The sequence below is a fragment of the Helianthus annuus genome, chromosome 13 (genome assembly GCF_002127325.2).
Source record: "Helianthus annuus cultivar XRQ/B chromosome 13, HanXRQr2.0-SUNRISE, whole genome shotgun sequence".
NCBI lineage: Eukaryota > Viridiplantae > Streptophyta > Magnoliopsida > Asterales > Asteraceae > Helianthus > Helianthus annuus.
The window spans coordinates 49,811,878-49,837,977 of record NC_035445.2 but is presented as its reverse complement, the minus strand read 5'-3'; the positions used below and the strand labels follow the sequence as shown (position 1 = coordinate 49,837,977).

Sequence of the window (26,100 nt, the reverse complement as noted above, 5' to 3'; positions counted from 1 at the left end):
ACATAATCTAGAGTCCATATTTTTCTCTAATTTTTTGGCGACGCATTTGCGCAAGGATCAACGCATCGCCTTGTAGGTGGTCGATAGGTTTGGACAAAAACTCAATGTCCTTTTCCATTTGTCTCGCCTCTTGCATCTCGTTAAACTTTTTGGTTTCGGCCACTCGTTCTTTCATAATCTCATAACGTTGGTGGCCGAGGTCGCGAATGTCTTGGAGATGACGGTTCATCTCCTCGAAATCTTCCTTTAACTCGAAATCGGAAGACGACTCGACCGTTTTTTTCCCGGTTCCCTTTCTTCTACCGGTGGGTCGGGTCAACTCTTCTTGAATTCCCTCGTCAACGTCCACCGCCTCATTTAAATCAACATTGCGAGCATCTGATGTCGGAGTTGACGGGTCAACGGAGGATGATGTTTTTGACCTTTTAGCTCGACGTCTACTACTAGACGTCATTGGATTAACTAGCGCCCACTTTGGACTTTTTCGTAGCAGCTCCCAACACTTATAGTACGTGAAAGGGCATTTCATCCTCTCGAACTCCTCCAAAGTCCTCGTTAAAACCCCGACGTCACTTTCACCGCTCGGGCGAGTATCGTAGTTACGTTGGTAAACTTCTTGGAATGCGTGAGACTTGTTGTTGATGTCGGTCCATTTGCTAGAAATGGAATCTTTGTCCCGATGTTCGCCTTGACCCCACGTGCTAAAAAAGAGTCCACGAACCCTATCCCAAAAAACGGGACCCGTTTGAAAGTTTGCTACAAATTAAAAAAAAAAAATTATAAGTTGTATGTTAAAAATTAAAGTAACAAAATAAGTAAAATAATATATATATAAAATAGTTACCGGTTTCTTCGTCCTTCGAAATGTCGAGCCACGCCCGAGTCAACGTGAATTACTCTTCCTTCGTCCATTTAATGATATTTTTTGTACGGCGAGGTTCGTCTTTTTTCCTTCTTCTTATGCGACCTTTTGCCGCGTTTCGATTTATCTTGCACCGGTTCGGGTTGCGTCTCCGGCACGACATCGACATCGGGTTCGGATTCGGCTTGTTGTTGTGACGGTTGAGACCCGTCGGCTTGACCATAGCCGAAAGGGGGAGGCACAAACGGAGTGGCGCCACTCAAGTAAGCCGCGTACGTTAAAAAGCTCGGGTCCATGTTTTGAAGGTTATACGGGTTTTGCGGTTGGGTTGTGTTCGGATTCGTGGGTCTTGCGGGGACACCAAAAGTGGGTCGGTATGGATGCATGATTGTATAAAAAATAGGAGAAAGTGGGTTTTTTTTTTTTTTTATAAAAATAGAAGAAAGTGGGAGAGAAAGTAGGAGAGAAAGTAGGTTTTTTTTATAAAAAATGTGAGAAAGTTGGTTGCTATATATATGGTGGGTAATATTTTAAATTAAAAAAAATTAATGAATATGACCGTTTGTCAACGGTACAAAATCTCGATCCCCAATACATTTTAAGCGTTTTAATTAAAACGCCGGAGTGATTTTTTTCGAAAATAACGCCCGGTAACGCCGAGTGTAACGGCAACCGGGGCGTTATACGGCGTTATTTTTCAAAAATTAAAAAAAAAATGCCCCACTACGGGCGGTCTAATGGGCAACCATGGTTCTCCTTTCTATTTTTCAAAAAATCATTTCCTTTTTATTTAGACAAATATAAATTAAAATAAATAAGGGACTAGTGGTTTGGGTCATGACCACACTCTTAGGGTAGTTGTTTTGGATGGTGGATTAGAGGTAGGTTACATGGCACTGACGTGGAGGGTCATGATGGTCACGAGGGTCATGACCACACTCTATAGCCTAAGGGTTATAAAGAAAATTAGAAATGAGTTCAGATACAAAAAGCGAAAATAATATAATCCCTAACTTAGAGAACTTAATAACTAAAGTAAAAGATTTGGAGTTAAATGAAAATTTTATAAATATTAAAACCCATGAAAATTTTAATATAAATGATACACCTAGTACAAATAATAATAAAAATATATCAATAAGAAATGAATTTTAAAGGCCTACTTTGAGATATGCTGCAATAAAGTAACAATGAAACAAGATAATTATAAAAAATACCAAGTCATGAAAAATGAACCAATTAATCTTTTTGGAATATATTTAGATATAGATTGTATGAATAATACCCTAATAATAATAATAATAATAATAATAATAATAATAATAATAATAATAATAATAATAATAATAATAATAATAATAATAATAATAATAATAATAATAGTCCCCCAACCAAATCACCAATTTGTATTCTAATTATCCTCCACAAATTCCCCAAATTTCGTCTTCAACACTGACAGTTGACCTAATTTCCAATCGCACACATTTCACCTATATATCACCATCTGCTTTCCGATCTACAATTCTTCACAAAATTCGCTACTAATCGCTGAAAATGGGGAACTCCTTTGGATGTTCAGCCTCCGGTGAACGGTTGGTATCGGCTGCCAGAGACGGAGACTTCGTTGAGGCGAAGATGTTGCTCGATTGTAACCCTTGTCTTGCGAAATACTCCACTTTTGGTGGATTGAATTCGCCTCTTCACTTTGCCGCTGCTAAAGGCCATAATGATGTATGAATTTATCGCTTTTCACCTGCTGATTTTGTGTTTTTGTTGTTTAATTTGGTGTTTATGCTGGTTTTTTGTGTTTTGTGGTTTTAGATTGTTGCATTGTTGCTTGATAATGGAGCTGATGTTAATTCTAGGAATTATTGTGGTCAGGTAATCATTCTTCTGTTTTGAAATCGACTTGTAGTTAATTTGTTTCAAATGTATTGATGTTTAGCAACTAATTTAGGAGATAATTAGCATAGATGTTATGTAATATGAGGTACTAGTGTGTGTAAATTGAATTCATTTAATTATAATATTAATATTGTTATGTATTTGTGTAATTTTGAAGACGGCATTGATGCAAGCTTGTCGGTATGGGCACTGGGAGGTTGTTCAAACACTGCTTCTGTTTAGATGCAATGTAAGTTATACGTATTATAACCTTATTAGATTTTTTCAGCTAGGGAGTAGCATTAAAGTGGATGAATGTTAGGTGTATGATTGTATGCGTTTATTATGTTTTTTAGGTTATGAGGGCCGACTATCTTAGTGGGCGAACTGCTCTCCATTTTGCAGCTGTGAATGGACATGTGCGTTGCATACGTCTTGTTGTGGCTGATTTTGTGCCTAGTGTTTCACTTGAAGATGTGGATGCACAAGCAAATGGTGACGGAAGCAACAGTCATGGACCCAAAAGCAAATTTGACCACGGGTATAGATTTTGTTACGCAATTCTTTATAGCATCAGGGCCCAGGGATGTTATAAAACGGATTGTTTAATAACTGTGATTTGAAATTGGAATATAGTTAGTTTTTATTGTGTGGATAAAGTGTTAATGAGTATCAGATTATTTAAGAGTTTTAATAGCTTCTGGATAGATCAACTTTATTACTTGCTGCAGGAAAATTGATTCTTTAGGAAATATTATTTTAACTCATATCCACATTTTCATTGTCAGTCATACTATTTAAAAGTTATAATAATTTGTGATAACTTGTTTAAAGAAAATTGTTAGTAATACTATTTAAAAGTTATAACAATTTGAATGGTCAAACAACATGTGAGATTGTTTAGATTATTTGTCTATTATTTGTTAAACAATATGATAATTGATTATGTTATTTTACAACTTCAAACATCATCCCCTGCCACACATTTTACTGATTATCTGATTGTGATTGTTCTGTTTCACATAGTTATTTTCTAAATATGGGATCCAAAGATCTCTGTAGACTATCATTATTACACTTCACTGTATTTATTAGTTATATTTCAGTGATTAAATAGTATCATCTTTATGGTCTCTGTAGTGCATTGGTGAAGTTTGTTAATAAAGCTGCTGATGGTGGTATAACTGCTCTTCACATGGCGGCATTGAATGGGTATGCAGATTGTGTACAGCTGCTTCTCGATCTGCATGCAAATACATCATCTGTCACGTTCCATTATGGAACTTCAATGGATTTGATAGGTATGTCGGTTGTTCGAATGTCACGTTCCATTATGGAACATCAATGGATTTGATAGGTACGTCGGTCGTTCGAGATCCAAATAATAATGTTTGTCACTAGACGTTATCATTCAACCAATTTACATATTAATGGGTCAATTTGGATCTTGGTTTTAAATGCGTGCATCACATGATGCGTCGATGAGATCGCATCGCTGCAGTTGATGCGTGAATCATATGATGCGCATGTGATGCGGTGCGTTATGCAGTTAACCAGTATTCGAACAAATTAGACCGTTGATTGCAATGGGTATGAGTGTTTCAAATTTGATTGAACAATCTTACTATCGATCGAGCAATTGGTTTGACTATTTAGACCATAGATTGAACAAATTTGACCACAAATGATGAGAATATCTTATATTTTAGTGGTTAAAAGTTAACAAGTTAAAATTTTATCTACAAATATTTTTTGACCAGAGAGGCAGAGATCATGAGAATATTACATATTTCAGTGTTTAAAAGCTAACAAGCTAAATTATAGATAAGATTTTCTTAATAATGAATGCCTCACATATGTGATGCGCCCGCCTCACGCATCACATCGGCTTTTAGGATCAAAACACATCTGAGTGCCATACGCTTTCGTTCTATGTGTGCCATTTTTGTATCCTAACATACGATGTTTTGTAGGAGCTGGAAGCACTCCTTTGCATTATGCTGCTTGTGGTGGAAATTTAAAATGCTGTCAGGTAAACTTCACTTTAGGCTAACAGCTTGATAACTTTGTTTTAATATCATCTTTTTGCTTATATTAATTATTCAGATTCTACTTGCAAGAGGTGCTAGTCGTTTGACATTAAACTGCAATGGGTACATTCATCTTTTCTTGTTTTGACTTTTTAGTTGATCCTATATTGCTATATGCTAGTTGGTCATGAAAACCTTTATGCTGCTTCAGGTGGCTTCCGCTTGATGTTGCAAGAATGTGGGGCCGTCATTGGCTTGAACCGTTATTGGCTCCAAATTCTGATCTGGCGATACCCGTGTTCCCCCCTTCTAATTATTTATCATTGCCCCTCATGAGTGTACTTAACATAGCCAGGTATTCACAAGTAACCGTCTCTACCTATTTTACTTCCAACTAGGGGTGCAAACAAGCCGAGCTCGGCTTTTTGGTAGTTTCTCAAGCTCGAGCTTGGCTTGGGCTCGGCTCGTTTATTTTCTAATAATTAATATATTAACTAAAAATAATATAATAAAAGACTCGTTTAGGCTCACGAGCTCAATAAGTGAAGCTCGGGCTCGTTTACTAAACAAGCTTATTTTTAGGTTTGGGCTCGGCTCGTAAACAAGTTTAAATAAGCTCGGTTCGTTTACTAGACAACTTTAAGTAAGGGGTAAATGTTATTCAATATTAGTAAAAGTAGCATTACACTGAGGCTTGACAAGCCTGACGAGCTTCACATGCCGGGCTTGAGCTCAGGCTCGATAAATAAATGAACTTTATTTTAGGCTTAAGCTCGATAAATAATTAGGATTATTTGTCTTTGCTTCTTTTAGGGTTGCAATATGTTTGGGGTCTGATCTTCATGAAAATATATTTTGCAATATGAGTTCTATTTTTATTATGCTAAACACGGATTAACTGTGAAAATTATACGCAGGGAGTGCGGTTTGCAATCGTCAGGAACTCTTTCTGATGACACTGATATTTGTGCTGTCTGTCTCGAGAGATCTTGCACAGTAGCTGCTGAAGGTTTGCTATCTTAACATTTTATTTGTTAGATCGTAGTTGTCAATAGCGAGCGTAGTGATCGCTATAGCGCGCTATGTAGCGTATAGGTCTAGGCTAGCTCGCTATTAGGGTTGTAGCGATAGATAGCGATAATAGTGACATTTTGTTTTATTTTATTTTTTTTGTTTTTTTAATACCAACAACACCAACACCACCACCCAGGAATGTCCCATCGATAGAGAACATAGTTGTTAATTGCGATCATGGCGGTCGCTCATAGCGATGCGGCCATGTGTCGCTAAGTGGTTCATGGCGATACCATTAGGTTTTTTTTTAGTTACACCTGTCGTCTGGGCTGGGCTTTAATACAAAAAAAAAAAAAAAATTAAAGCGTGTAAAAACTGGCCCACACGGGCCTGGGGTTTTCGGAGCTGCATTCGTGTGGGCATGCACGAGTTCAATTAAATTTCAATTCAGAAACTCATTTTTTGCACCCCCCCTCGCGCGGGTAGGACTTGTGGTAAAACATGTCATAAAGCTACAATGGAGTAGTAAAGACTTTACCTTATAAACAACCACTAACTTTGTTAACACACCGATGTGGGACAAAGTATTTACCACCTTTTGAGACTTTCATTCACACACCCAACATATAAGTCCTTTGCTACTAACTATTAGTTTTTGTTAAATATACATGTAAAATAACATATATACAAGGGTATTTTGATGTAATATACATATAAAAATTTTCAAAAATCTTTTTCTAGTGTAATCGCTATTTATAAAATAGCCGTCGCTATTTGTCGCTATTCGCTACGTAGCCTAGCCATGCCTTGTCGCTATTCGCTATCGACAACTATGGCTACTAGTAGGGTCAGGGAAGGGTGAGATGTAGGCAAACCTTACCCCTATCCCTAGGGACAGAGAGGCTAACCTTACCCCTATCCCTAGGGACAGAGAGGCTGCTTCTAGAGAGACCCCCGGAACTAAAATAAATAAATAAAAAAAGGCCGTGACCAAATAACAGACATAAGGTTATGTATAGTAAAGTAGGAACAAAAAATATAAGGCAAAAGACCACATATAGACATAGGTGCAGAAAGATAATCCCATGCACATTCTACCTAAAGTTTAAGAACTCTAAAGCGTTACCAAAAAGAAAAGCTGGATTTAAGGTTTTTGTTAAATATACATGTAAAATAACATATATAAAATAGCTGGATTTTGATATAATATACATATAAATTTTTTGATTTTTTTTTTCTAATGTACCGCTATTTAGCCGCCCGATAAATGTCGCTATTTGCTATGTAGCATATAGGTACCTTATCGCTATAAATTTGTCGCTATTCCCCATTAACAACTATGGTCTAGATATACACACGTATTTATATATTCGATCAATAATTGGTCAATAGCTAAATAATTATGTGGCTTATATCATTCATGAAGTAATAAAAAGAACAGCAATAATGTTCCAACTAGCATTACACGTTGGATTTACTGGGTACACTTGTTTGTTTGTTAATTAAATTAAAGAGTAAAATGCCATTTGGTCAGTTTTCCGACTTTTGTTTGAAACATTGCCATTTTCATCCAGCTCGTTAACTCCATCCGTTTTTCTTCGTTAAGTCAGGGGTATATTTTCGTCTTTTTTGCTAACTTAAAGGGCAATTGTTTTTTTTTCCACTTTATGTAAAAAGACCGAATACCCCTGAAAAAAACCAAATTGCCCTTTAAGTTAAGAAAAAAGATGGAAATACCCTTGACTTAACGGAGAAAATGGATGGAGATAACAAGCCGGATGAAAATGGCATGATTTCAAACCTTTTGGATCCAGATGTGTAAAAACAAACCTTTGAACGAAAGTCGCAAAATTGGCCAAACCTTAGGGACGAAAATGGCATTTTGCAGAAAGGGTTTTGGGTCAACTAAATACAACCAACCCTTTTGACCCAAACCCGTAATCCAACCAACTGGGCCAGTCTCTTTTACTGCCTTTAACCTCGGCGTACTTGTTATCAGGTTGCAGGCATGAACTATGCGTGAGATGTGCTCTCTACCTATGTTCAACAAGCAATAACCCGTCTGAATTATTGGGCCCACCCGGATCCATTCCATGCCCGTTATGCCGACATGGCATCATTTCATTCACCAGATTACCCGGTTCACCCGCAAAAGAAATCAAACTACATCTTTCCCTCGGCTTCTGCACCCCATGCATGCTTCACCCTCGTGAACCAACCGACGAGTCTACACCCGAGATTAGCAAGAACCGTGTTGCTTCCGTTTCACCAGAACTGTTCTGTCCGGTTACTTGTAGCCCGTTCCCTTCTGTTGCCATTCCGTTATGCACCTGCAATGACGGCACATGCCCGTCATCTCAATCACGAGACGATGAAGCTCAAGGTGGTTCAGATGGTTCACCGTCTCATCGAACCATCTCGGGTGAGGATGGGAAACTGGGTTCACTCAGGCTCGAGAAAACTAGCTGCTCGAGCATGTTTTGGGGCAGGAGGAGCTGCAGCAGGGAACAACAGTGTAATTCGGAGATCAATGCTTGATTCGTGAAGTTTTGAACAGATGCTATTGTGAAAGCAATAATGGTGGTTTTGCTGGAATAGTTTGTGATATATAATGATGGTTATTGGTGGTGGTGGTGGTGTTATGGGATTGATGTTAGGATGTTGTAGGAGAAAAAAAAGGGTTTGTAAAAATAAGGATAAGTGTGTTTGTTGGGGTATATTGTTATTGTTGTAGGATACTACAGTTGGTCACTGTTCTACCTGATTGCAGCTGTACTAACATAACATTGTTTCTGTTGATGATTAGTCAATCTATTTCTTGAAATTATAGATGTTTTTAAGTGTGTGACGCATAATGTATGTTATGGTTTGTGTTTTTGAAGGAGTTTTATTTTTAGGTTATGTGTGAGAATAAATAACTGAACTAAAACTAAACGCTAATATTTTTTTTTGTACAAATAATTATTTTTCTCATAGAGCCTCTTCATACGTTTTATAAAGTGTAAATTACTATTTTGGCTCATGTGGTTTAGCCAGTTTAACTCTTTTAGTCTAAAAAGATTTTTTTTGACATATTAAACCCTGAGATTGTATATTATAATGGTTTTAGCCCCTAACACTAACTGTTACTTTTTTTTAATTAAGTGTAAAGGTAATTAGGTCATTATATACCTTAGGAGTTGTTTTTGTAGTTACAAAGTTCTTTTAATATATAAGAGATTATTAATGCAATTACTCAAGTTTTTTTTTTTTATTATTTAGTTATTTTCATAATTATTATTACCGAAATATATTTTAACTATAAAAAATACGTATTTTCTTTAACCGTTTGTTTTTTCATAAACGTGGTTTTTAAAATCAATTGTTTTTTAAACTTTTTTAAACACTTCTTTTTCTAAGTCATTTATTTTTAAAAGCGTTTCTTTTTAAACCATTCCTTTTAGAATCGTTTTTGAAATAGTTCATTTTTTAAACTTTGTATTCAATGAAATACTTCATTTTTAAACTTTATATTCAATTTACTTACATCGATTAGGAGAAAAGAACTTCATAAAATGAATAGTTTACATCGATGGAATTAAAAATGATCGATTTTAAAAGAACGAGTGGTTTAGAAAATGAAGATTCTTAAAATGACGTTTATAAAAAAATAAAACCTAACAAAAAAAAATTAATAAACAAACGATTTTAAAATGAACGGTAAAAGATGTTTTGTTTTAAAAAAAAAACAAACGACTTTAAAAGAACGATTCTAAAAAAACAAAAGGTTTAAAAATAAACGATTTTTGAAAGATGGACGGTTTTGAGAAAAAGGTTAAAAACCAAATGACTTTAAAAACAACGTTTATAAAAAACATATTTGTATATTTAAAACTTATTTTATTAAATAATAATCATGAAAATAACGAAATAATAAATACAAATTAAATAATTAAATAAATAGTCTCTTAAATGTAAACAGAATTTTGTAATTATAAAAAACAACACCTAAGATATATAATAACCTAATTATCCTTACACTTAACTACAAAAAAATAACAAAGATAGTGTCAGGGGCCAAAACCATTATAAAATGCAACCTTAGGGTTTGATATGTCATAAGATTCCTTTTTAGACTGAAAGAGTTAAACTGGCTAAACCACAGGGGCCAAAATAATAGTAATTTACTCTTTTATAAATGATATATAACTTGCCTTTTGTTAGTTTATAAACTAACAATCTGTTAAATGTTAACTAGATTATTAGACCCGTGTACTAAACTAACAATCTGTTAAATGTTAACTAGATTATTAGACCCGTGTACTACACGGGTTTAAAGATATAAATTTATAAATTATTTAAATTCATATTCTCTACAAAAATTTACATAAGTGAATTTTTTACCATAGATGACGTAACAGTTGGTCATGTGTAAAAACCTATTTTTTTAGAAACAAACCAACTTTACATAAAAACTGTCCTATACTTTTATTTATCGTCATGGCAAAACATAGGGCGAGAGGAAACTGTCTTCTTTTCAATTTAAACAGAATCCTTCTATTTGGCGGTATTAAACGAAATCTAGGGATAAACTTTTAAGTGCCAATATTACTTCCGGATAATATGAGTGGTTTGGAAAGCCTAAAAATATAACTTCATTTAGGACATCCAGTGAGTATAATCTTGAATCAAAATTATTATGAAGATATTTTATCCTTAAACCCCTTTATTACACGGGTCTAATAACATTAAAAGCGTTTTCAAAGCATGGAAGTAAACCGGTTTTCAAATATCGGATTAGCCTATTCTTTACCATTTTTATTCTTATAATATAAAATTGTAATTTATTTAATAGATGTTTAACATATAGTAAAAAATCCTTTTAAAGAATAAGAAGATGTCATATTGACATTATTTGAAATTGTTTATTATAAGTAGAGTTGTTACTAATAAGTAACTATATATTTTAGATAAATTAAAAGTAAATAATCATTATCTAAGTAAACAATAAAATATTTGTTAATATTAAGTTGTTAAGGATTTTTTATTGTTTTGTATTAATTAATTAATTAATAATATTATTAGTAAATTAAATAAGAGAATGCCATGTGGCATTAAGTAGGTTCTTGTTTTAGTATGAGAATGCCATGTGGCATTAATCATACTTTTTATTTGTATTAGATGTGCTTGCATAGGCATACCAGAAGTCCAGAAGTGTGAACCTGAAAAAGATGATCTGTTATTAGAGTTCTGAAATTTGAACCATCGTTTATTGGTTTCTATTCTACTAGTAATAACCAACTCTTGCTTACTACTATGAAAAGACATATATATATATATATATATATAGGTTCAAGATCAAGAGAAAATTCTCTTGAGTTGTGAGAACTTAAAGAACTCGGTCTTCTCGTGTGAGTTTGGCCCCCATTTTTTTACACCTCTAGATTAAAACGTTTAGAAAGACTGCTGTAAAAAAATAAAAAAAGGAAATTTCGAAGTGGTGTTTTTCGACCCCTTACAGCAGCTGTAAAAAGCTGATGACATAAGCATGAAATCACTTTTTGTGGCATTTACTGCTACATTTTTTTTTGGAAAAGTTGATTTTTTTAAAGATTTTTGGTAATTTTTTTTGAAAAAACCTTTCGTAAGGCCGAGTTCTCTAAGTTCTCACAACTCATATAAGTTTTCATTTTACCCTAATCCTATATATATATATACCTATATAGGGGAGTATTATCTTGAGAACGCTAAATATTGCGAGAACCGTGAGAACGAACGAGAAAACCAATCAAAATCAAATTTTTTAATACAAACCTTATTATAATTAAAATACAACATTAAAAAAGAACTTATTTTTTAAATAATTCATCTCTCCTTTCATATTCACTCTTAATAATTTTTTTTACACATGTGTAAATGACAAACTTACACATGTTCACTTTCAACCTAGTATTCACTCTAAAACCCTAGGATATATATATATATATATATATAGGGTAAGGTTCTTGCGAGAACCACCTTTATTACGAGAACCGCGAGAACCAATGTGAACACAACCTAAAATAGCTAAAAAAAACCTACCCCCCCCCCACCCCAAAAAAAAACTTAACCACCCCCCCCCCCCCCAAAAAAAAAAAAAAAAAAAAAAAACTAAACCCCCCTCCCCCACCCCCCAAAAACCTAACCTCCCCCCCCAAGCTAAAATGCTAAAAACTAAACCCCCAAAAAACCTAAAAAATCTAAAAAAATAAAAAAAATATAAAAACTTTTTTTATTTTTTTAATATTTTTTATGTTAAAATCGCTACTTTTAGTAGCCAAAATTTTTTTTTTTGGCTACTAAAAGTAGCGATTTTCTTATAAAAAATATTAAAAAAAAATTTTGTGTGTTTTTTAGCTATTTTTAGGCATTTTTGGTTGTGTTCACATTGATTCTCGCGGTTCTCGCAATAAAGGGTGGTTCCTAACGGATCTTTGTCATATATATATATATATATATATATATGGGGGAAGGTTCATTAGGGAACACTAAAAAAGTGGGGAATAGCGGGGAACCGAATCAAACGAACTCCGATTGGACTCATTCCAGCGGCGTTGGAAACGGCTCGTCGAACCCTAACTAAGTTCTCTTAACCCTAGACCCTAAATCCTAACTCCTAAACTCAAAACCCTAAAGCTAAAAAATAAGGCTAAAACCTAAGCTAAACCGTAAAATATAAACTAAAAACCCAAAAAGCTAAACCTAAAGCTAAACTGTGACAACCCGCAACTTCAGTTTACTACTTTAACCTAACCATAGTTAATTTAATCATACACTCATATCACTGCATTTAACTAGGGTTAGTTAAATGAGTCTACGTTGGTAATTCGGGAAATTACCGGAACACATACATGATAACTTATGTGATGCATGACAAATACGTGAATTATAAGCTTTATTTGTAAATTGCAAGTTGTTATGAGGTTTATGTGAAAATTGCATAGTTAGGGGTGTATTATGGGTTTTAGGGAAGTATAATAAAACACAAAACCCTAAGCCTTCTCACAATCTCACAGTACGACAGTTTCTTTTAATCATCCTCTAATCATTCCTACACCAATCATACACACGATCATTCACTCTACTCTCTGATCTTTCAATCCTTCGAAGAACAAACCGTAGAATCAACCCAAGGTAATGTTTGTGTTATACGTTGTTGTTTCTGTTCCTTCGATTTATGCAAACCCTAGACATCCAAACAATCTCTGTAATTAATTGATGTTGTGCTGAAAAGAAAAACTGCAATTAGGGTTTAGTCGACTGTGAAGTTCGTAGTCAGGGTTTGCAAATTTCTTAAGATCCGAGTTTCATATGATTCATAGTGTCTGAGTTTTGACAATGAAAACCCTGAATAAGATCCAAGTTTCATATGATTCATAGTGTCCGAGTTTTGATGCTTGGAATAAGATCCGAGTTTATTGTTTTGTATATGGTCCGAGTTTAGTTGGGAGAGGGTGTCCGGGTTTGCTATGAAATCAAGTCCAAGTTTTATCCTTCACACATTAGTCCAAGTTTTATCCTTCACACATTAGTCCAAGTTTTATCCTTCTCACATTAGTCTAAGTTTTATGGATTTTGTTGGGTCCAAGTTTGTAAGGGGATGCCTTGTCCGAGTTTAATAGGTGGGGGTTTGGTTCGAGTTTGTTAAATGTTGCATGGAAAACACCTAACATGCCACTGTGTGCTACAGTATGTATGTTCGGTCTTGTATGATGAAATCTGTAAACGATAATCATAAAGGACCCTGATGTTTGGACACTAAGGGATTGCAAATCCTATTTAAACCCTATTTGAACGTAAACACTTACATTGAGGTTATGTGCAATGTACCTTAGGTCGCGTGTAACGGAACTAACCATTAATTAACGCTAGAAGCACATTATCAAACCGAGCAAACCAAGGTGAGTTCACTGCTCTTTTCCCAAGCATGCATCCCGGGAAGGGATATCGGGTAATGTTTTCAGGGAAGAATGTCAGGTTAACGGGATGTTTGTTATTACTCAGTTTCTATCATATATGACCCCTTACATCTACCGATTGTTGCCGGGAAGGTAACGAGGTATTTAGTTGATAGCGCTATTAGGTTTGGCACCCTCACACCGGGCCGGAATGGACGGGCATGAAATATTTACCTTGACCACTTGACCAATGCTTTGATAGAGGCATTGGGGTTTAGGCAAACACATCTGGTAGCCACATACGGTAATCGAGTTAATAACATCATCAAAACATATCGTTGAACTGTTTTAAACACATATCTGGTAACTAAACGCGTTAACAAAACTTTGAACTCACCAGCGTCGTCTGATACACTTGTCTGCATGCTTACAGGTCTATAGGTTTATATCAATGGGACTTGCTATCTGGGATGCTGGAGTGGTCATGGGTCGAGATACTTGGAATCACAAGACAAGTCTAACGGTTTTGTACATTTGGTTTATGAAACTCTTAACAAATGATTGTGCTTCCGCTGTATACAACGAATGATATGTAACGTTTGTAACACTTTCTGTTAATGAATGAAAGTTTTATTTAAATATATTTACGAGTTCAATGTAATTGGTGGCTTGGATCCTGGTATGTCACACGCCTGGGGGGGTTTCCGCATGTGGTATTTTGGGGGTGTACACAGTTTGGTATCAGAGCCACTGGTTATAGTGAACTTGGTTTAAAAGCATTTTAATAAAACCAGACTATAACCAAACAGTTCTGAAAATGTGAATACGACCATGACACTCAGCTCCAGATTGCAGGGTTCGTCCCTCGTATACTATTGTACTACATAACTGGTGAACACTTAAATATGATATTGCATGAGATTGCACGTTTAGCACAACAGTATGAATTCCTGTATTACTTGCATGTGTTATGTGACTGATAGGGTGGTATTTCCCTTAACATTCATGACATACGTTCCGTGATGCTTTTTATTTGCTACTCGAGTTTGAGGAACCATTTGACATAAGTTAGGAGGAGCTGAGATGAGCATGCAAATCACAATATTATTGTGGGTGCACACATAATAATAATGTGGGGTGCATGTGAGTCCTAGTGAGGCCTAACAAGTGAAAAGGGGGTTCTGCTTTGTTATTTGATCAACGTGAAACGTAACAAGCCTATAGGAGTCGTAGCAGTTATTGTCTCCTACTCGAGCATTACCTGAACACCCATCTGAACACCCAGAAAACTGTGTAAAATGTTAGGTGCTTGTACGAACGTCCCTGAGTGGATGTTGCAGCGTCAATGATTGGTCTATACCTTCCTCACTCCTCTTTTTTTGCTGGAACTCATGAATTGACGTCTTAAATCTTGAAGCGTGATCACTTCTGCAACACTCTCGCAACAAACCGGGCAGTACACAAGCAACTTGCAACATCGATGGACAAGAGAATGAGCGTAGTACTTTACCGACTTCAGTATTGGGACGGCCCTGATTATCGGCGACGAACACAGCAGATTGGCTTCGAACAAATCCTTGACACTAGTAAGCGACTTATGGGAGTCAACACTTATGAATCAATCGGGACATAAGCGATGACAACGGATTATTGTGTGGAATGTATGACTACCAGCACCATGAGCAGTGCGATAGGACGTGGCACAAAATGTGAAAAGATGGACTTGGTTGGTGAAAGATCGCAGGACTCTGTTTCAAGTAACGACATTAGAGGCAACAGTCACGACAACATCAAACTACTCGTAATTGTAGCCGACAGTATGGAAATGAAGGTGACTACGACGTGGATTGGCCGTTGACAAATCAAGACGACAACAACTAAGGGAACGACAATAGTACTAAAAATTTTCATAACGAAAACAACGACACTGGGAATGATGTTCGTGGAAGGGCATTTAGGATTGGCGTGGGCGACGCCAGAATTATAACAACATGGTGGCCTACACGTTCTTAGTAACTAATCGTCTCGTCCCTGTTTTGTTCAACCTTGATACTTCTCGAAATCGAACTTGTTGTGGAATCGGCTGATGGCAAGTCAATTGAAGCCTCATATGTTCATTCGGATGCAAACTTGACCTTGTGGGACAAGTTTTCAGCATCGTCCTCCCTTCTGCTAACCTTGATAGTTTTGATGCAATAGTCAGTATGGATTGGTTAACCAGATATCGCACAGTTATAAACTATGAAGGGAAAGTTGTCGTCTGTCATAAAGTATCCGATTGGGGCAGATGTTAGCATCAATTCAGCTGTGAAGGCCAGAAGTGCCTACGGAAGAATCACCCCGCTATGTTAGCACTCGCCACTGATGATAAGGCAAAGGAAAAGAGGATCGAGGATCCACCAGTTGTTCGTGATTATTTCATTATGCTACCCGAGGAACTTTCAGGTTTATTTCCGTAGCTGTTAGACAAAATCTTAGTTTGATCCCGCGCCAGAGGCAGTTCTGACTACTCGTACTTCTTACCGCCTTGCACCAGGAGGGTTGCAAGACTACCTAGTCTACTACAGGAACTATTGAACAAGAGTCTTGTTGGACATAGTTTTCGCTTTGGGGAGCCCCAGTTATATCCGTGAAAATAAGCCTTTCCATATGTGTACTGATTATCAAGAACTCAGCAAGGTGACGGTCAAGAACCATAGCCTCGACCATGTATTGACAACTTGTCAACCAGTAGCAAGGATCAAGCTCTCATTCGAGAATTGGCTAACGAACGAACTATCATCAGATGGAAGTCCAATGGGAGAATGCTCTTAGAACGACATATCAAACGCAATGCGCCCGGTGCGACTTTGTACACCATGACCATCGAGATAATCAACACACCAGCAGCTTATGGACCACAAGAATCGACCGTACTTATTGATGACGTTTTGGGTCATTTCCTGGAGGAAGGAACATCATGGACGACACTTATATCTTATCTGAGAGCTCCTGAGGGAGGAGTCATTACGTGTGAAGTCTTGTTAAAGGTAACATTAGAATCGAGAAATGCATTTTGATCACGTAACCAACAAAATGGGAATATGCGTGGATCGTGCTAGGATCCATTTTGTTAGAAACTGATTGACACCAAAGATTCCTTCGGGGGTACAACAATTTCTTGGTTTCGGTGGATGCTGTTGAAGATTCATCACAGGATTTTCAAAAAAATCACACAGCCTAGACCTTTTTAGCACAGCAGGGTGCTGTGTTCGTGGGAGACAAAACAGGAGGACGTCCTTTCAGCTTATGAAATTCAACTCTACAATGCACTGAGCATCGTCTTCACCCGAGGGTACTGGTGATCTAGTGGTACACCGTGAGGGTTCAAGTCAGAATCCCAATTATGCGCCAATGCAACATGGAAAAGTGATGGCTTACGTAGTGGGTTTACAAGAAGAATTGCGCCAGTCATAACCGACGGTGGAAACTATGGACTTTGGATTTAAGTTGGAAGCATCCCTTGGACGGTACCGAATGCACCACTTAGACCGATCACAAGGGCCTCCCATGTATATTGGTTTAGGAGGAGCTAAGCACGTAATGATATCGCTGGATGGAACTTTTGGACAATTATGGTCGTGAAACCTGAACGTGCATGAGCTTTGCAACTCACTATCAACTCTAACTTACCTGATCAGACTAGCTCTATTCAAACTGGGGAACTGGAGGAAGAGAATTTTCAAGTTAAACCCATGCGGGGCATGGAGAAGCGACCGTTGGCAGGTCTGACGGTATTCGCTACCTCATGGAATGAATGTGGGACTCATTATACGACAACTGTAGGGAATTTATGTGAGCAAGCACACCGGCCTTGAAATTCTAGTCGTCTGGGTTTTGATGAGAGATATTAGGATCTCTAAGTCTTGTATTGGTGATCGAGTATGAAAGCCCACCTAGCAATGTATGTGGATGATGTTGACTCGTGCGAAAGTCAAGGTGGAATAACAGAAACCTTCTAGTGGTGTCAACTACCAGAAACACCCATTTGGAAATGGGAACTGACTGCCACGGATTTTGTCACAGGCCTACCTAAATCTCAGAACGGAACCGATATCACCTGGGTGATCGCTGATCTTCTTATGCAACCAGTACACTTTCTTGTAATCAAGGAAAATTGACACGTCTTCGTATCCTGTGAGTAATTATTTGTGAAGGGCGGTTTCTAGGCACGGGGTGCCAACGCTTGTTACCTCTGATTTTGATCTATAACTGATTTATGACAGGCAATACACAACACCCTTGGTTCGCGTCTAGACATGAGCATTGCTTATCACCGCAGGATAAACGGTCGTAGTAAATGAACCATCTTGACACTTGAAGACATGCTGCGAGCATGTGTCTGATTGACTTTAGTAAAAAAATAAAAATAAAAAAAATAAAAAAATAATAATTTTTGGAAGGCCACCTATCTTTGGTTGAGTTCTACTGCAGCAGTTACCATTCTAGTATTCAGACAGTTCTGTTTGAGACATTGCATGGACGGTAATGTCAATCTAATCACAGGTCCAGGACTTGTACTCGAAACTCTTGGGAAGATTGCTTAGATCAGAAATCGTTTGCCGGCAACGCGTGACCGCCAGGAAAGCTGATAAGCTTAGGAAACACTGGGAGTTCATTGTAGGCGTTCGTATCATGTTGAATGTCTCACCCTGGGAGGGTGTGGTACGCTTTGGGAAGTGTGGCAAGCTTAATTTACGTTACGTTGGACCATTCAAAATTCTGGAACAGATCGGTAAAATGGCCTACAAACTCGAGTTACCAGACGAATTGGGTAACGTACATAATGTCATTTATGTCTCTAATCCAAGGCGGTGTTTGTCCGTTGAAACACTTGTGATACCTTTACTGGACAAGTTGCAGTTGTCGAAGAATCTATCGAAAACATGGACCAGGAAGTCAAGGTTCGTTAACATAGTCGGATTCCAATCACGAGAGTTCGTTGGGACTCAAGACGTGGACCGGAATTCACGTGGGAACGCAAAGATCTAATAAAGCTCTAGTATCCTGAATTGTTTAGACGGTTGAATCAACTTTGCTGGCACTGGCGAATTTGGGGACGAAATTCCCTTTCAAGTTGGGGATGATGTGGTACCCGAGAAAAACCCACAATCATTTTAACTCATTATTTCATCTCTCTGAGACTGCTTATCAAATTTCGGGACGAAATTTCTTTCAAGTTGGGGATGATGTGACAACCCGCAACTTCAGTTTACTACTTTAACCTAACCATAGTTAATTTAATCATACACTCATATCACTGCATTTAACTAGGGTTAGTTAAATGAGTCTACGTTGGTAATTCGGGAAATTACCGGGACACATACATGATAACTTATGTGATGCATGACAAATACGTGAATTATAAGCTTTATTTGTAAATTGCAAGTTGTTATGTGGTTTATGTGAAAATTGCATAGTTAGGGGTGTATTATGGATTTTAGGGAAGTATAATAAAACACAAAACCCTAAGCCTTCTCACAATCTCATAGTACGACAGTTTCTTTTAATCATCCTCTAATCATTCCTACACCAATCATACACACAATCATTCACTCTACTCTCTGATCTTTCAATCCTTCGAAGAACAAACCGTAGAATCAACCCAAGGTAATGTTTGTGTTATACGTTGTTGTTTCTGTTCCTTCGATTTATGCAAACCCTAGACATCCAAACAATCTCTGTAATTAATTGATTTTGTCTGTTGAATGTGTGATTGCCTTATGTGTGAATGCACAAACCGTTTATCAGAGGTTAGTGATACTATTGGCATGCTAGGAACTGTTAAATTGTTGTTGGATTCGTAACTTGTTGGTTAATGTTATAATATGTAGAACTGCCAAACTGATGAATCTGATTCATAATATCATTGATGTTTGATGTTGTGCTGAAAAGAAAAACTGCAATTAGGGTTTGGTCGACTGTGAAGTTCGTAGGCAGGGTTTGCAAATTTCTTAAGATCCGAGTTTCATATGATTCATAGTGTCCGAGTTTTGACAATGAAAACCCTGAATAAGATCTGAGTTTCATATGATTCATAGTGTCCGAGTTTTGATGCTTGGAATAAGATCTGAGTTTATTGTTTTGTATATGGTCCGAGAATTTTATTGGGAGAGGGTGTCCGAGTTTGCTATGAAATCAAGTCCAAGTTTAATCCTTCACACATTAGTCCAAGTTTTATCCTTCACACATTAGTCCAAGTTTTATCCTTCACACATTAGTCCAAGTTTTATCCTTCTCACATTAGTCCAAGTTTTATGGATTTTGTTGGGTCCGAGTTTGTAAGGGGATGCCTTGTTCGAGTTTAATAGGTGGGGGTTTGGTTCGAGTTTGTTAAATGTTGCATGGAAAACACCTAACATGCCACTGTGTGCTACTGTATGTATGTTCGGTCTTGTATGATGAAAGCTGTAAACGATAATCATAAAGGACCCTGATGTTTGGACACTAAGGGATTGCAAATCCTATTTAAACCCTATTTGAACGTAAACACTTACATTGAGGTTATGTGCAATGTACCTTAGGTCGCGTGTAACGGACCTAACCATTAATTAACGCTAGAAGCACATTATCAAACCGAGCAAACCAAGGTGAGTTCACTGCTCTTTTCCCAAGCATGCATCCCGGGAAGGGATATCGGGTAACGTTTTCAGGGAAGAATGTCAGGTTAACGGGATGTTTGTTATTACTCAGTTTCTATCATATAAGACCCCTTACATCTACCGATTGTTGCCGGGAAGGCAACGAGGTATTTAGTTGATAGCGCTATTAGGTTTGGCACCCTCACACCGGGCCGGAATGGACGGGCGTGAACTATTTACCTTGACCACTTGACCAATGCTTTGATAGAGGCATTGGGGTTTGGGCAAACACATCAAGTAGCCACATACGGTAATCGAGTTAATAACATTATCAAAACATATCGTTGAACTGTTTTAAACACATATCTGGTAACTAAACGCGTTAACAAAACTTTGAACTCACCAGCTTCGTCTGATACACTTGTCTGCATGCTTGCTGGTCTATAGGTTTATATCATTGGGACTTGCTATCTGGGATGCTGGAGTGGTCATGGGTCGAGATACTTGGAATCACAAGACAAGTCTAACGGTTTTGTACATTTGGTTTATGAAACTCTTAACAAATGATTATGCTTCCGCTGTATACAACGAATGATATGTAACGTTTGTAACACTTTCTGTTAATGAATGAAAGTTTTATCGAAATATATTTACGAGTTCAATGTGATTGGTGGCTTGGATCCTGGTATGTCACACGCCTCGCGGGGGTTTCCGCATGTGGTATTTTGGGGGTGTGACATAAACCCTAAAGCTAAACCCTAAACCCTAAAGCTGAACCATAAAGCTAAACCCTAAAAGCCAAACCCTAATATATTTAGGGTTTAGGTTAAAAGATCCTAGTTAGGGTTAGACGAGCCGGTTCCAACGCCGCTGGAATGAGTCCAATCGGAGTTCGTTTGAGTCAGTTCCCCACTGTTCCCCACTTTTTTAGTGTTCTCCAATGAACCTCACACACACACACACTATATATATATATATATATATATATATATATGGGAAGGATGTATAGAAAACTCACTTTAATTTAGAAAACCCGGGAAACTCAAAGCTCCCGATGTTTTTTTTTTTTGAAAAAATTTATACATGTTATATACATGTGTTTAAGGGTTTTGGGCAAAAAAAATCAAAAAAGCGCCGAGTAGATATTTAAAAAAAAAATAAACAAGTTTTGGTGTAACACATGTTACATTCATCTGACATATTTGTAACATGTGTTACACTAAAACTTGTTTATTTTTTTTTAAAATATCTACTCGGCGCTTTTTTGATTTTTTTTTGCCCAAAACCCTTAAAAACATGTATATAACATGTGTGAATTTTTTCAAAAAAAAAAAAAACATCGGGAGCTTTGAGTTTCCCGGGTTTTCTAAATTAAAGTGGGTTTTCTATAGATACTTATACTATATATATATATATATATATATATATATATATATATATATATATATAGGGTAGGGATATGGTAAAAAGTGTTTAAAATGTGAGAAGGGTAAGAAGTGTTTTAAACCATTAGATATTTGATCTAATGGTTGAGATCAATAGGGTATAAAAATGTAAATTGTGTTTTAATTAGAGAGACCTTATGTAAAATTGAAGGGCAATAGTGTCTTTTTCAATGTTTGAAATATGGTAACCGTAACCTACATAACCAAAAATACCTACATTCACTCCTTTTTCCTTAAATATAGGAATTAATGATTCACCTTAATTGTAGAAGATCTTTGGTTGCATATTCTTCATACATTATCATAAAGAGATCTATAATCAGATTCATGGCGTGGTGTTTTAAAACAACTGGATAAATTTACTATGATTCAAGTCATGGTGTTTTATCTGGAGACATTGTTCATGTCGTGGTGTTTTAAACATCTATGATTCAAGTCATGGTGTTTTATTCGGAGACATTGTTCATGTCGTGGTGTTTTAAACATCTATGATTCAAGTCATGGTGTATTATCTGGAGACACTGTTCATGGCGTGGTGTTTTATCAATACAAAACATTCCCAGATTTTAAAACACCATGACTATGATTCAAGTCATGGTGTTTTATCTGGAGACATTGTTCATGGTGTTTTAAACATCTATGATTCAAGTCATGGTGTTTTATATGGAGACATTGTATAATCAGATTCATGGCGTGGTGTTTTAAAACAACTAGATAAATTGACTATGATTCAAGTCATGGTGTTTTATCTAGAGACATTGTTCATGGCGTGGTGTTTTAAACATCTGGACAAAAATACTTTATGTCTTTCTTTATTTTATTTCAATATTATATCTATGGTTTGCATTCACCTTGCATTATTGATCTTTATAATGGGATCAGCCGCCATCTACAATGAAAACAAATTGTTTGTTAGGTAGGATATCATATGCAAGAAATCTCCATGAATGATGTAAAATCTGTGCTTCTTCGAGGTTGCCACATATAAAATTGCAGGTCAATATTTTCTTTGTTTGTATCCTTACGTTCATCAATTATAAAGATATGTATCTCCTAAAATAACTCCAAAACCGTTACACACAATTAATTGATAAGAAAGGTAAATTACTAATGTATCCTTTTTAATTAATTAAGATAAAGGACACTTGTCATCCCCAAATTATTTCTCACACTTCTTACAAAAGTAAGACTTTTTACAGGATCTTTTACCTATATATAAGGGTAGAGGATCCTGTACAAAGTCCATCTTTTGTAAGAAGTGTAAGAAATAATTTGGGAATGACAAGTGTCCCTCATCTTAATTAATTCAAAAGGGTATATATTAGTAATTGTACATTCTTGTCAATTAATTGATTTCCAATATAACTGAAAAAAAAATAACTGGCAATGAGAATGTTTAGGGATTGATTCGAATTTTGTATTTTTTTGCAAGATCCAATACGATTGTTATCTACGTATCATTCTTCATCAATTATAAATACAAGAAGTCTTATGAAATCGCTAGAGACAACACAGTTGTTTAACTTCTGCGCCCTTCTTCGATTCTGGTGTTTTAAAGGGTTATATACATACAACTTCGATCTTGAATTGGTGTTTTAATGTTTTTTGGATTCCAGATAAAACACCATGACTTGAATCATAGTCATGGTGTTTTAAAATCTGGGAATGTTTCGTATTGATTGTCCAGATGTTAAAACACCATGGATGTAATCACAATACAATGTTTTCTGGATTCCAGATAAAACACCATGACTTGAATCATAGTCAATGTCTCCAGATTTTTAAAACACCACGCCATGAACAATGTCTCTAGATAAAACACCATGACTTGAATCATAGTCAATTTATGCAGTTGTTTTAAAACACCACGCCATGAATCTGATTATACAATGTCTCCATATAAAACACCATGACTTGAATCATATATGTTTAAAACACCACACCATGAACAATGTCTCCAGATAAAACACCATGACTTGAATCATAGTCATGGTGTTTTAAAATCTGGGAATGTTTTGTATTGATAAAACACCACGCCATGAACAATGTCTCCAGATAAAACACCATGACTTGAATCATAGATGTTTAAAACACCACGCCATGAACAATGTCTCTAGATAAAACACCATGACTTGAATCATAGTCAATTTATCCTGTTGTTTTAGAACACCACGCCATGAATCTGATTATAGATCTCTTTATGATAACGTATGAAGAATATGCAACCAAAGACCTCCCTACAATTAAGGTGAATCATTAATTCCTATATTTAAGGAAAAAGGAGTGAATGTAGGTGTTTTTGGTTGTGTAGGTTACGGTTACCATATTTCAAACATTGAAAAAGACACTATTGCCCTTCAATTTTACATAAGATCCCTCTAATTAAAACACAATTTACATTTTTATACCCTATTGATCTCAACCATTAGATCAAATATCCAATGATTTAAAACACTTCTTACCCTTCTCACATTTTAAACACTTTTTACCATATCCCTACCCTACATATATATATATATATATATATATATATATATATATATATAGATGAAATAGAAACCGGAAGAGTGGAACTCGTAGGAGCAAGTTTGAAATGGAAAATGGAGAGAGGATAAAGTTGATAGCCCATTAAGATCATTCAGGTGTGTATTTTTATTTTATTTATTTATTTTTGAGTAAACTGCAATTTTACCCCTTGGGGTTTAGGGCAATTGGCATGTCTACCCCAAGGAAATAATTGCAATTTTACCCCCCAGCGTTTGCTGTTATGTCACAACTTTACCCCTCGGCATCAATTTTGTTAACAAATCTGTTAACTATAACTTGAAATGACTATAATGCCCATTCATATTACCCCCTGTGTTTTGTTCTACTCTGTAATATTACCCCCTGCCACCACTGCCACCGCCATTCACCACCACAACCACCACTGCCACCTCCAGCCACCACCCTCAACCACCTCCAGCCACCCATAAAATAATTTGCCATTCAATGATCTCCCTAATTTCACAACAATCTTAAAATTAGTAATGGCGAATTCCTTGAAACTCTAGGGTGCTCAAGAACATCATTCTTGAAAGTAGCCTGACACCTCTAATTTGTATCGTCTCCCTGTTGGTTTTCAGCGTACATCATCATCAGTGTTATTTTCAGTTTTATCTCTCCTAGCATTAACAAGATGTACTTCTGTTTTCATGTCAATATCTGAATACCAGGCCCTTCAAATACTTGGTTTTGAAAGAAGATATTGCCATCAGTTAGGTAGCACTTAATAAGTTCAGTTAAATGTTGAATTGCTCTATGTTATCATCAAGCAGTGAGTGTGAGTCGATGCTCAAATTTGTAGCCGGTGGCTGGCATGGCTTTCTTCTAAAATGATGACCCTTAAAGACATGTTCTCTAGCTTCATTTTCAACCCTTTAAACATTTTAATAGTGAAATTATCCCTAACTAGTCCATATATATCACCAACTTACCAAACCATGCTTACTTGTTCTCTAGGCTTCATACTAAACTCCAATAATTTGGATTTCTGTTTGTGCCATAAATGCACCATTGCCTTCATCTTTAGATTCCTACGGACATTATGGTCTTCTTTCTCCTATCTTTGCTGGCACGGCTTCTTCCTCCAATCTCGCCGTCACGGTTTCTTTATATGATCTTTGCCGAAAACCGCCTATTTTTGGTTTAAATATGGAACAATGTAAGTATTCAAATTGCATCATGGGGATCTCTCGAACAACATCTAGTGGGTTCTTACTTTTCTCCTTGATTAATTGCAAGCTGTTATGTATTTTTTTCATGGACAAACTAGAGCACTTTATACTTGCATCTTTGTGTCACTTTTTTTTAGCCCTTATCCGGCATGTGTTTACTTTTCTTGACGAATTCATCTCCACTTGCAGATAGGCTCTGTATCTTCCTCAATTTTGAATATTCTCATCTATTTTCATCTTTTACGTGGTTAATCGCAACTAATGTTTTTGAACCACTTGTGAAACCCGATCATGATTTTGATCATTGTGGGTCAAAACCATGGAATTTTCTGATTTAAAAGATTGATTTTTGAATCACTTCAAAAACACACATAAAATATGTTTGGGTATTTGATTTTATAGGATTCAGCTTATTTGGTTGACAGGTTTCAAATTGGAGATAGTTGAATTCGAATGGACTCTGGATGATTAGTAATTTGGTATAATGGTTTGCCCAACAGGAGGTGGGGGTGGTTGAGGGTGGTGGCTGGAGGTGGCAGTGGTGGTTGTGGTGGTGAATGGCGGTAGCAGTGGTGGCAGGGGGTAATAACAGAGTAGAACAAAACACAGGGGG

General features: G+C 36.4%; 1 protein-coding gene across 1 annotated transcript; it reads left to right on the top strand.

Annotated features, from left to right (window-relative positions):
* Window positions 1–2,295: 2,295 nt before the first annotated feature.
* Window positions 2,296–8,630, top strand: LOC110897805 (E3 ubiquitin-protein ligase XBAT33). Its single transcript, XM_022144534.2, has 10 exons — window positions 2,296–2,593; window positions 2,684–2,743; window positions 2,925–2,996; window positions 3,103–3,287; window positions 3,887–4,047; window positions 4,720–4,778; window positions 4,853–4,899; window positions 4,988–5,131; window positions 5,694–5,785; window positions 7,790–8,630. The coding sequence occupies exons 1-10, from the start codon at window positions 2,417–2,419 to the stop codon at window positions 8,326–8,328; spliced, it is 1,536 nt and encodes a 511-aa protein (XP_022000226.1). The 5' UTR covers window positions 2,296–2,416; the 3' UTR covers window positions 8,329–8,630.
* The last annotated feature ends 17,470 nt before the right edge of the window (window positions 8,631–26,100 follow it).